This window comes from Sus scrofa, chromosome 3, assembly GCF_054392235.1.
Source record: "Sus scrofa isolate SSC_HxYL_T2T_F1_AM1 chromosome 3, Sscrofa_HxYL_maternal_Yorkshire_Landrace_v2.0, whole genome shotgun sequence".
Lineage (NCBI taxonomy): Eukaryota > Metazoa > Chordata > Mammalia > Artiodactyla > Suidae > Sus > Sus scrofa.
The window spans coordinates 57,415,212-57,428,099 of record NC_139385.1 but is presented as its reverse complement, the minus strand read 5'-3'; the positions used below and the strand labels follow the sequence as shown (position 1 = coordinate 57,428,099).

Sequence of the window (12,888 nt, the reverse complement as noted above, 5' to 3'; positions counted from 1 at the left end):
TTTTTTTTTTTTTTTGATATTATGGTTGTTTCTCATAAGAATTACACGAACCTGTAATAGGTTCTTTACTGTTATTTTTAAATGAATAAATACTAAAAATATTCTCAGCTTTAATCCCCAGTATGGTAACATGATAGATATGATCTGTGTAAACAAAGGCTTTTTGGAATCTGTGATCATTTCTAAGAGTATAAAAGGGGTCTAGAGATGGTCAAGCTTGAGCACTGCTGGTCTAAATCAACCACTGTTTTCTCAAACCCCTGTCTCAAACTTGAAAGGAGGTTGGCAGGATATTGGCCGCTCTATATTTGTATTTATTATACCATAATTATTATTTCCAGCAGAATTTTAGATAGTTTTTGTTTTTGTATTTAGAGAAACACCAGATGGAGTGGAATAAGATTCTAAAGTCACCTTGCCTTAGAAGGCATCAGGGAAGGGTGAAAATTGTTGCTTTCCTCCTGAGCCCCCAGAAAAAGAGCAGCCTTTCCCTGGAAGCAGTTACACTGAAGCCACTGGCATGTTGCAGAAAAGGAGCAGAGCCCGGGACATGGCAAGAAGCTGAGGTAGTCTGCCCTGCCACTTGTCCCACCAGGGCCCGCCCTGTTGCCCACCAGTACCGATGCCGTGATCAGGCACACCTCCTCTGCCTCATCTCAGGACTGATTCCTGACCTACTTTGAGCTCTTGGCTCCAACACCCTGGCGTTGGCTCTGCCCTTGGCCCTCTGGCTTCTGTTTGTGCTGGAACCCAGGCTTTTCCTCGTGGGCTGTGACAGGCTGACCCGGCTCTGTCTTGTGTGCTGCCTTTGGCAGGAGGCCCTGTCCCAGCTCCAGCTCCACGAGTTGGACACTGGCCACTTGGCCAGCACTCTGGTTGGGTCAGCCCTGGCCCCTTGGGATGCCGTGAAGTATTTGAGCAGAGATGACGGGACAGAGTGAGTGCCTGTTTATAGAAGTTCCTCTGTGTAGATTGGCACCTGAATGGAGTTGTCATCTGTGATGGCCACAGGGATTACTTGAAAGGGTGTGCGAGGGACTGAGTTGGGACCTACCCAAGGACTCCAGGGCAGCTGGAATCCTGGTGCTATTCATTGATTGCATTGTAAACCATTCTGCATAGTAGAAACTTCTCATTTGAAGGCATAATTATTATTCTTGCATTGAAATATTATGTTAAAATGACAATAATTATTACATGTCATTTACTAAACCTCTTCTATGTGCCAGGTGAGGTGATTCATTCATTATGTAATTATTTATTGAATACCTACTATGAGGTAGTTCAAGAGGCAGTGGACAAAAGAGGCCAAAAATACTTGCTTTTTGGAGCTTACATTTCAAGGACAAGGCAGGCAACCAATTTAAAAAAGTACACTTTTGGAGTTCCTGTTGTGGTTCAGTGGAAACGCATCTGACTAGTATCCATGAGGATGCCGGTTCGATTCCTAGCCTTGCTCAGTGGGTGAAGGATCTGGTGTTGCTGTGGCTGTGGAGTAGGCCAGTGGCTACAGCTCTGATTTGACTGACTCCTAGCCTGGGAACCTCCATATGCGGTGGGTGTGGCCCTAAAACGACAAAAAAAAAAAAAAAAAAAAAAAGTACATTTATGTCAAAAGGTTGTCGATGCTGTAGATAAAAATCAAGCATGGCAAATTGAAAGAGAAGTTAACCTATCTCTGATTACAGACAGCATCATCTTAAATAAAGCCCTAAAGATTTTACCAAAAAAACCTGTTAGAACTGATAAACAAATTCATGAAAGTTGCAAGACATAAAACCAACCCCTCTTTTCCATTAAAATTACTGTAAAATAATGCACTTTCCATTAACAGCAAAGCAAACTCATCTGTCCAGCTGGTGATGTCTACATGATACATTCATCATTATATGCTGTCAATATTGATAAATTATGTGATTATACTAATAACCAGAAAAATTTCCAAGGCGGCTAGGAATTTGCTAGGAAGCATGTGCTGCCAAGACAAGAGGTATTAAATTTAAGGCAAGAATTTGGCAAATCTGAAACTGTCAAAATACTGCAATAATGTTGTGACAGATGAAAAATGTCTGGACAGAGCTGTGGGAATGTCACCTTTCATCACTGCTATATTTGGCTTTCCTGGAGTAGACCAGGCCCCTGGGGAGGGCAGAGGTACGGTGGTGACAGTCTGTGTTACAGGACCCCCACCCCCAGCACTCTGCTCAGGGACCCCACTATGTGGCCCCAACAGAGAATCAGCAGAGCATAAGGAACACAGAGAGCAGGAAGGGTATCTGTGTGGGGGCCACAATGATAAGTTTGGATTTTTTTTGTAAAGGTAACTGTGTGGGGGCCACAGTGATAAGTTTGGATTTTTTTGCAAAGGTAACTGTGTGGGGGCCACAGTGATAAGTTTGAATTTTTTTGCAAAGTTAACTGGACTCACTGGAGGGTTTTCTCATTGGTGGTGGAGGAAGAAGAAGGAAGCACAGCATTACGCTTATTTTGTTTTTTTATGGCTGCATCTGTGGCATGGGGAAGCTCCTGGGTCTGGGATTGAATCTGAGCCCCAGTTGCGACCTATGCTGCAGCTGTGGCAACATGGGATTTTTTTTTTTTTTTTTTTTTTTTTTTTTTTTTTTTTTTTTTACTGCAGAAGGAAAGAAGTAGACTTATTGAGAGAGACAAAATATGGGCCATCTCAGATGTTGCAAGGCCAGCACTGGATTCTTTAATCCACTGTGTCAGGGTGGGGATTGAACCCCTGCCTCCTCAGTGACCTGAGCCCCTGCAGTTGGATTCTTAACCTGCTGTGCCACAGCGGGAACCCATGTAATGCTTATTCTAAAAGTATTATAGTACTTCAATCAAAATTTACAAGTTGATTCAAAAAACATATATGGAAATGCAAAAGACCTAGAATCATTAAAGCAATTCTAAAAAAGGATAAGTTTGAAGGACTCTCACTATTTGATTTCAAGACTTTTTATACAGCTGCTCATGATTATGTGGTATTGGCATAAGGATAGACATATAGATTAAGAGGACAAATGGAGAGTCCTGAACTAAATCCACACATATATGAGCAGTTGACTTTTGGACAGTGTTCCCAAGGCAATTCAATGGAAAAATAAAAGTCTTTTCAGAAGTTCTGGTTGTGGCTCTTTGGGTTAAGGACCCAACATAGTGTCTGTGAGGATGTAGCTTCGATCCCTGGCCTTACTCAGTGGTTTAAGGATCTGGCATTGCCTCAAGCTGTAGCATAGGTTGAAGATGTGGCTCAGATGTGGTGTTGCAGTGGCTGTGGGATAGGCTGGCAGCTGCAGCTCTAGTTAAACCCCTAGCCCGGGAACTTCCATATGCCACAAAAGGAGAAGAATAAGGAGAAGAAGAAGAGGAAAAGTCTTTTCAATAAATGGTGTTGGAACAACTGATAAATCCATAGGAAAAAAAGTTAAACTTGATTCCTACCTCACACTACACACAATAATAATTTGAGATGTATTACAGACCTAAACATAAATTCTACAATTACAGGTTTGTATAAGAACAAAAGAGAAGCAGAGGTTTCTTAGAGAGCACCTCAAAAGGTCAAACACGTAAAAAAGAAAACAAAACACCAACCCGATAGATGAATCTTTACAAAATGAAAACCTGTTGTTCATCAAAAGACGTCATGAAGAGAATAAGAAGGCAGTCCACAAACTAGGAAAGAATATCTTCAGTGCATATAGCTGAAAAAATTCTATCCAGATACAAAGGATTTGTATTCAGAATATATAAAGTGTTCCTAGAGCTCAATGATAAAAAGACAAAGGAATCAATTTTAAAAATGGGCACAAGCCTTGAACTGACACTTTATAAAAGGGCACAAATTGCTGATAGGCATATAAAAAAGTGCTCGGCATCTTTAGTCATCTGAGAAATGCACATTTACACCATAGTGAGATGACATTATGGCCCCTTTAGAACAGCTAAAGATGGGAAAGACTGACAATATTTTGATGAGGATGTGGAGAAACTAGGACTCTCACATACAGTTGGTGGGAGTGCAAAATGGTCCAGTCATTTTGCAGAAGTTTTGGGCAGTTCCTAACCATTAAACATAAACCTAACCTTCAGCCAGCAGGTGCATTCCTGGGGGTTTATAGAAATGGAAACATATATCCACAAACAAAACTTGTGTGTGAATGCTTACATCAACTTTATTCATAATAACCCCAAACTGGAAACAACCCAGTATCCATCAGCAAGAGATTGGACACATTGTGGAAGGGTCACAGATGGAACCACTCAGCTGCAAAAAAGAATAAACTGCTGATATACAAAACAACATGAACGCCTTATTTGCACAGAAGAATACAGACACAGAAGAGTGTATACCATATGATTCTACTTATGTAAAGTTCAAGAACAGGCAAACCTAGTGAATGTCGATAAAAAGAGAGCAGTGGTTGTCTGTGGGGGTGGGGACTCTGAAAAGGAGCCTGAGGGTACTTTTGGGGCGGGGGCATGGGAATGTTCCATGATTTTAATAGGCATGATGGTTATACAGGTAGAATATATTAAATCCAAATGAAGGCAGCTATTGATACAGTAGAAATACTGCAAAAAGGTATGACAAAAATGCGTTAGTTATTGAGTGATTGTTATCAATATGGGCAGTTCAATAGGCTGCCAACTGAATGGGAAGGGAGCCTGGTCAATATTAGACATTCTTTAATTAAGAACAATTAGAAGATCAGAAATGAAAGAAGAAGGAAAGAGAATTTGTGTGTGGAAAAGATGTTAAAAGTAAGGAAATCAATCAAATTAAGCCTCATCTCAGTTCTGGAACTTTTGCTTGATGTCTTGAAATGAACCAGCCTCAACAAATGCTTAAATCAACATCAGAGCATTACTCCCGTGGCCTTGCCCATCAGATGGAATAGTAAAGATTCAGAGTCTGGGAAAGGAAAATAATCGTCATAAACCATTATCATGTTCCAAGATGGCTACATTTGGGGTGGGTTCTTTAGCAAATGTGATTGCAATTTTTTTCCAAACTGGTGAGTAGAAATAATCACAGCTGGATACCAGTCATGACACATGTGTCCACAGTGTAAAGGGAGAGAATGAAATATGAAGAAAACCATGAATAGCTGGAGATTCTGAAGGATTCACTTACTCCTGATGGTGTAGGTTTGGCTACAGCAGAGCAGGTGGTTTAAGGGGAGGAGGGGGTTGTTGTAATGATGTGGGGTGGGGTGACTCTTAGCAAGATCACTTGAGCATCGGGGCATGTCGGTGTCAAGGGCTCTGGGGACAAGGCTGGTGGTACAGAATGGGGGTGGGTTTGGGGTGGACTGGCCGTAAAGGCTGAACCACCCAGAGTCCCTGGCCTCCCTCTAGCTTAACAATAAAGGACATTGAGGGCTGGGAGAACAGATGTCCATGTGAGGAGTGTGAAGATGTGGTTTCTGGCTCCTGCTCTCCCACTAAATAGGTAACTCAGGTTGGACAAGTCTTTTGATCTCCCTGAGCCTAGACTTTTCCATCTGTTACACGGGGGTCAGCATTCCTGTCCCTTCCAGTCCCTTGAGGAGTGTTGATGTGGGGATCTATGGGACAGAGACCCAGGGGCTACAAATGTCTGCTGCAGTTTTTTTTTTTAATTGTCTATTGCTAAGGAACCCTCCTATGTGAGCTGGAGCTAGAGCTGGAGCTAAGCAATGGTTTGTGCTCCAGCCTTGGAGGTATTTTAGGAAATAATCAATACAAGATGCATTGGGTTGGAGCCACCATAAGAGTCATAAATCTTGACAGGCTGCTGTTTGATAACATTAATAACATTTGAGAGAAACAGTGTAAAAACCCACAAGAGGGAAAACAGAGTGTGTTTGGGGAGAGAGCCTAAGCCAATGTGGAAACTGAGAGCCATTCAAGGAAGGTCCCTCCTGCTGCTGGTGGGGCAGCTTTATACACATGTATGCACACATGCACACAGGTGCTCACACATGTATACACTCATGCACGTGGGCAATGAGCACCAGTCTTGCTGGCTGCATCTCCAAAGAGACTGGCAAACCAGGAAAGCCGGCATTAATTCCCACAGAGGGTAATTGGGATTTGCTCACTCAGAGACCCTTTACCCTTGGAGGAAATGTCTCCTGCCTCTGAAATCCTAAAATAAAACATTGACATTGTTTTTGCCCTGCTCTCATTTCTCACTGGTGGAGAGGAGCATGCTCCTGCAGCTTTGGGATTCCTGGCTGTTGTGCACAGCATGGGGGGAGAGGGGAATGAAGCATCGCATGCCTTGAGATGGTCTGTATGTTTCGAAAGGAAAGCAAAGAATATTGCTTTTCTTGTGTCCAAAATATTCCGGAGCCTTGAGATGGTCTCTATGGTTAGAAAGGAAAGCAAAGAATACAGCTTTTCTTGTGTCCAAAATGTTCCCCAGTCTTCGAATCCTCTGTCTTGACTTCAAGACCATTGCCTGGACTTGTGCCAGGTGTTCACTGTTGGTAGGAGCGTCAGTGCAGAGATGCTGTGGGTCCAAGTTGCTGTGTCCCCTGGGGATGGCCTGGGGACAAACCTGGTTAAGGCAGCGCAAGGCCAGAGGGGAGTCTATCAGGGGCTGACCACGCAGGTACTGTCAACTTCCTATTGTGTAAGAAAAGAGAGTCTTCAAGTAATTTATCTGTGGTCAGAGACCAGATGGCTACACTGATAAAGGATAAAGATGAACAGCAAGGATTCACTGTACAGCACAGGGAACTCTAATGCCTTGTACTAAACTATAATGGAAAATAACATGTGTGTGTGTGTGTGTGTGTGTGTGTGTGTGTGTGTGTGTGTATAACCAAATCACTTTGCCATACACCAGAAGTTACGCAATATGGTAAATCAACTACATTTCAATAAAAATACTTTTAAAAAGGAAGAGCAACATTGTAAATCAACTGTACTTCAATACTGCCCCCAAACAAAACCGAAACAAACCCATGAAAACACATTTTATTTTTTTCTTTCTTTTTAGGGCCACACCCCCCGCATATGGTGTCCCAGGCTAGGGGTTGAATCAGAGCTACAGCTGCATGCCTACACCACAGCCACAGCAACTGGGGATCCGAGCTGCATCTGCAACCTACACCATAGCTGGTGGCAATGCTGGAACCTTAACCCACTGAACGAGGCCAGGGATTGAACCCGCATTCTCATGGATCCTCGTCTGATTCATTAATTGCTGAACCTCAGAGGGAACTCTGGAAATACAGTTTACAAAGCAACCCTCTGCAATTAGGAAACCAGTCACTACAGTGTTTGTATTGAAGCTTTATCTATATAAAAATAAAAATTAAAAAGAGGATGGAAAGGTTGACTTCAGAAAGGTAATGGGATTTTTTCTTAATTTAAAACTTGCTTTTAGTGGGTTGAATTTTGTTTATTGTAGAAGTAACATCTGTTTGTCTTTAAAAATGTTGATTTAAATGGTCAGAAAAATTGTAAGGAGATCTTGACATTGGGTCTGTCATGTTTCCAGGCAGAGAAAACAAAGAATTTTGTCAGTCGCAGCCTGGTCATAGGAGAAGTCCTCTCCATGGCGGACATGGCCACGGGAGTCAAGGTGAGAGGCACTGAGCTTCCTGCCCTCAGGAACGAATAGTTTTGAGTGAGACAAGGAATAAAACACAAAATCCTGTAGGTGTCAGCCTATTCCTGGACTAGATGTTTATAAGATGGTACGCCTGCCAACCCATCCCCCTGACTTCCTCTTCACTCATTATCTTCAACTCCGTATTCATTTTTCTTTGCTTTTCTTTTTGTGTAGTGTTACTGCACTTACGTCGATCAGTTATTTTTCTGTCTTAATTTTACACAAACAGTATCACTTCCATTTGTTGTGTATTTTCCTCAGTGAAATAGTATCACTAAAGCTGATCTATATTGTGGCATGCCGCTGTATTCATTCATGTTTATTTTTCAAAAAATCCTATTTTGAAATAATCATACTCACAGGAATTTCCAAAAATAGTACATGGAATCATGTGAACATTCACTCAGTTTCTGTCTGTGACAGTGTACAATCGATCAGCATTAGTACAGTACTGTTAACTAGACTATAGAACTTACCCATATTTCACTAGTTTTCACACACACCCTCAGTTGTGTGCGTGTGTAATTCTATGCAGTTTGGTCCCATGTAAAGTGTTATGCAACCACCTACACAATCAAGATATAGAACTGCTTCGTCATCACAAAGAAACTTACAGTGATACCCATTTTCATTTGCATCCAGCCCCCCCGCCCCACCCAGCATCCCAGCCCTTCAGTAGCCGTTAATCTCTATCTCAGACTTAAGGAACCCACTGTACCCCATAGATCCTGGTTCAAATGACAAACTGTAAAGACAAATTATATGTCAGTTGGGGAAATTTGGACATTGGATATTTGGCAATATTAAAGAATCATTATCATATTTTAGGTGGAATAATGGTTTTAGGGTCATGCTTTTTAAAAGGGTCTTTTATCTTTTCCACATGTGTAGGAACTACATAGGGGTGTAGCATGGAGAGTGAATGGGGGGAAAGAGGAGTAAAATGGACCGTGAGCTGGGCATCTTTGAGTCCATTGTAGTCTTCTCTTTTGTTTAAATTTTTTCTGCAATAAAAAACTTTAGAAAAAGTTTTACTCCTGAGTATCCTAGAAGGAAACATGAATAGATGTAAAGAAATAGATGTTTGGAGTTCCTACTATGGCTCAGTGGGTTAAGAACCTGACATATTGTCCAAGAGGTTGCGGGTTTGTTCCCTAGCCTCTCAGTGGGTTAAGGTTCCAGCATTGCCCCAAGCTGTGGCATAGATTGCAGATGCAGCTTGGATCTGGTGTTGCTGTGGCTGTGGCGTAGGCCGGCAGCTCTGATTCAACCCCTGGGAACTTCCATACACCACAGGTATGGCTGTAAAAAGAAAATAACAACGAAAGAGATCTTTAAAAATACTTCTTGATCATGTCGATCCTCTGTGTAAAGCCCCTTCCTATTTTGCTTTAGAAAACCCCTCCATCCTTGAGGTGGCCCGTGGGTCCTCAGGTGGTCTGGCCCTGCTCACCTCTCCAGACACCTTGTGTACCACTTAGGCCGGTCTGGGACATCTCTCACCCTGGCCTTCTTCCAATCGCTCGAATCCACCTTTGGACCACCCATGCTATTATCCTTGAACTATCTTTCCCCCTCCTTCACCTGCCTGACACCTGCTCACTCTTTAAGTTCCAAGTCAAGTGTCGTTCCTTCAGGAAAACGTCCTGAAGTTTAAATCCCATCTGCACATTGCCACCTGTCTTGGTACCTTGCAGTGTTCTGCATAGCAGGGACTCATTCTGAGTGGATGTATTTCTTCCTCTGTCTACTGTGCATCTCTTAGCACCACTAGAGGGCAAACTTCTGAAGACTCTCCGTCTACATTCTCAGTGTATGGGAAGTGTCAATACATGAATATTAAATGGATACATAGAATCAAAACCATGTGACAGTTACTCAAAAGATAGTTGGTAAAATTACCATATGATCCAGCAGTTCCACTCCTGGGGTGGGGTGGGGCGGGGGTGGGGAGTGGGTAGAATTAAAACAGGGACTCAAATGGATACTTGTATGCCAGTGTCCTTTATGGCATTGTTCACAATAGCTAACAGGTGGAAAGAAACAAGTGTCCATCAACAAATTAATGGATAAACAAAACGTGGTCTTTACACACACACACACACACACACACACACACACACACACACACACACACACACACACACACCGTTGAATATCATTCCACCATAGAAAGGAATGAAATTCTGGTACAGCATCAATGAGTTTTGAAAACACAATGCTCAGTGAAGCAAGCCAGACACAAAAGGACAAATAGTGTGTAATTCCACCTATATGAAATATTGAGTGTAGGCAAATTCATAGAGCTAGGAAAGTAAGTTATAGGTTGCCAGAGGCTGGGGGGAGAGGAGAATGAGGGGAGTCGTTAGGAAACGGGCACAGCATTTCTGTTTGGGTTGATGGAAGAGTTTTAGAAATAGATAGTGGTGATGGTTGCATAGCACTGTGAATGAAGTTAATACCCCGAACCATACATATTAGCAAGGGCTAAAATGGCAAACTTTGTGTTATATGTACCACAATACATATAGCTCATTTTATATTGTAAAATGTACATTTTTATCTTCAATCAAAAATCTTTGTGTGTGTGTGTGTGTGTGTATATATATATATGTTTGCTTTTTAGGGCTGTACCTGCGGCACATGGAAGTTCCCAGGCTAGGGATCTAATTGGAGCTGTAGCCACTGGCCTACACCACAGCCACAGCAACACCAGATCTGAGCCGCATCTGCGAGCTACACCACAGTTCATGGCAATGCCGGATCCTTAACCCACTGAGTGAGGCCAGGGGTTGACCCCACATCCTCATGGATACTAGTCGGGTTCATAACCCGCTGAGCCATAATGGAGACTCCCAAGAAACTGAAAATTTAGCAAAAGTGATTGTTAACCCTGTCTGCTTCCCCCGTATCAGTCGTTGCAAGGGTGTATTCTTTTTCTTGCGCTTGAACATCCTAGACAGTTAGTGGAAGTGTAGGTTGTACCTCTGCGTCCAGCCCTGAGGCCACGGCTGCCTTTCCTTTTGGTGGGGGAGGGAGACTTTGGGACTTGGTGTGCTGGGAACAGTGAACAGTCACACCCTCCCCAGAGCTCGGTGCCAGCCCAAGGCCCCTCCTGGCTTTCCTGTACACCTTCCTGCCAGCTGGATACCAGCCTGAGCATCAGCTCATCAGAGTCATCTCTCCCTCTGGGTCCATGTCATCCAGAGGCTCCTGGTGTCCCTGGGTGCTCTGGACAAACACGGCTGGTAACTCACACAGCCGAGGGCTGGCTGAGCCAGGGGCTGCTTGGAGAGCGACTCTCAGTGAGGGGGCCAGAAAGGGGGAGAGGTGCCAGGGAGAGAGATTTTGTCTGCTAAGGGCTCAGAACCCCACTACAGCTTGGGAGCCAGCCCAAGGTCTCCCACCAGGCTGATGCAATCTGGAAGGACTCCACCGCCAAAAGCTATGCGACATGCTTCCTTTTCCTCCTCCCCATGCCAGCTCCCTTTTTCCTTATGCAAATCATCTTGCCCTGTCTTAGTTTGCTTAGACTGCCATGAGAAAATGCTATGGATTGGGTGGCTTAATAGAAATTTATTTATTTTTATTTATTTATTTATTTATTTATGTCTTCTTAGGGCCACACCCTCGGCACATGGAGGTTCCCAGGCTAGAGGTCCAATTGGAGCTGTAGCTGCCGGCCTACACCACAGCCACAGCAACACCAGGTCCAAACTGCATCTGTGACCTACACCACAGCTCACAGCAATGCTGGATCCTTAACCCACTGAGCAAGGCCAGGGGTCAAACCCACATCCTCATGGATCCTAGTAGGATTCTTAACCTGCTGAGCCATAATAGCCATAATAGCCATAATAGCCATAATTTTTTAATAGCCAACAAAAATATATTTTCTTACAGTTCTAGATGCTGGGAAGTCCAAGATCAAGGTACCAGCTGATTCAGTTCTTGGTGAGGGCCCCCTTTCTGGCTGTAGACAGTCAGCCACCTTCTCTCTGTGTCCTCACATTTCAGGGGTGGGGGTGTGTGGGGAGAGAGAGAGAGACAGGGAGGGAGGAGAGAGCTCTTGAGCCGTGGTATTTTCTATAAGGGCACTATCCCACCCTGAGGGCCCCATCCTCATGACCTTGTCTAAACCTAATTACTTCCCAAGGTTGCTATATGCTAATATCACTGCATTGGGGATCGAGGCTTCAGCATAAGAATTTTGGGCCAGGACCCAATTTAGTCCATTGCAGTATTTCTTGGGGGGGGGTCACCATTGTCTCAAAAACCATTTGTGTGTACCCCATCTTGTAAAGCACGTGCCTGGGAGAACCCATATGCTCTCAGAATGGAAAGACTCTGAATGCACTTGAGGGCTCTTTAGGAACGACCTGGCTTCCTGCACACATGGCAGTCCTGGTGGGTCTGTGGCAGCAGGGGAACAGTCAGAGTGAGGTAGGTTCATGTCCTGTCTCTGGGACGTTTCCATCACATTCTGACATGTTGCATTATGCCTCTGCAGCTGTTTTCTCTTCTGTGGAGCCGGTGCTGCTAGGTTCACAGGCAGGTTCAGCTGCAAACTCTGGGCCCAGGAGGAGCTCCGGACCCTGCCTGGCAGGCTGCAGAAGCTCTCATAAGTGGTGTGGGCTATAGCCCCCAAAACATGGCTGGAGCCCTTCCCAGTGGTCTCCTAGGTAGTGGATGGAGGTGAGGTCAACCTGTATACCCAGCCCCAGCCCCCCAGCTGTCCCGGCCACTGTGGGATGGCTCTCCCTCTGGTCACTATTTGGATGCTAAGAGGCCCTGCTGGGGGCTGCACCCTTGACCCCCCGTCCGCCTGTCCTGACCAAAGTTCCCAGCCTCCAGGTGTCTCCCACTGTGGCTTCCAGAGGCTGCTGCCAGCCCTCCCTGGGCACCCAGTGTCATCTCTGTCGTTTGCTCTTCCAGGTAAGCGAGAAAGGAGAGAGGGAGCTTTCCCAAACACATAGTACAAGGTGCGCCTGTGTTTAGACTTTGCCTTACATGTCCCTGCCACTGCCTTTCCCAGTCTCTGTGTCCTGTCCCCTGAGGCGGGCCAGGGGCCAGGGCCCTCGCTGGGTAGTGGTGATGACAGTGGACACAGTGCCCTCTCAGGAGGACATCTTGTGCTGCTCGTTTGTGATGGGTCGACGCCCTTCTCCAGGCCCACATGGCACCCCTGTCTTGTGAGCCTGTCCCCTGCTCCCTGGCTCCTCCCACAAGTTTCCCCCTTGTAGTTGATGGGCTGATGTCCGTCTGAA

At 44.6% G+C, this 12,888-nt stretch overlaps 1 protein-coding gene across 32 annotated transcripts in view; it reads left to right on the top strand.

Annotated features, from left to right (window-relative positions):
• Positions 1-12,888, top strand: part of ACOXL (acyl-CoA oxidase like) — a 359,990-nt gene that overhangs the window by 50,226 nt on the left and 296,876 nt on the right. For 25 of the 32 annotated variants that reach the window (XR_014839628.1, XR_014839629.1, XR_014839635.1 and 22 more), the window contains exon 3: positions 7,508-7,591. The exons of the other annotated variants lie outside the window; for them this stretch is intronic. Coding sequence is in view for 11 of the 25 variants with exons in the window: in XM_085016055.1 (XP_084872181.1) it covers positions 7,508-7,591 (84 nt within the window). In the remaining 14 variants the exon portion in view is untranslated. The remainder of the gene's footprint in view (positions 1-7,507; positions 7,592-12,888) is intronic. 32 annotated transcript variants of the gene reach the window in all.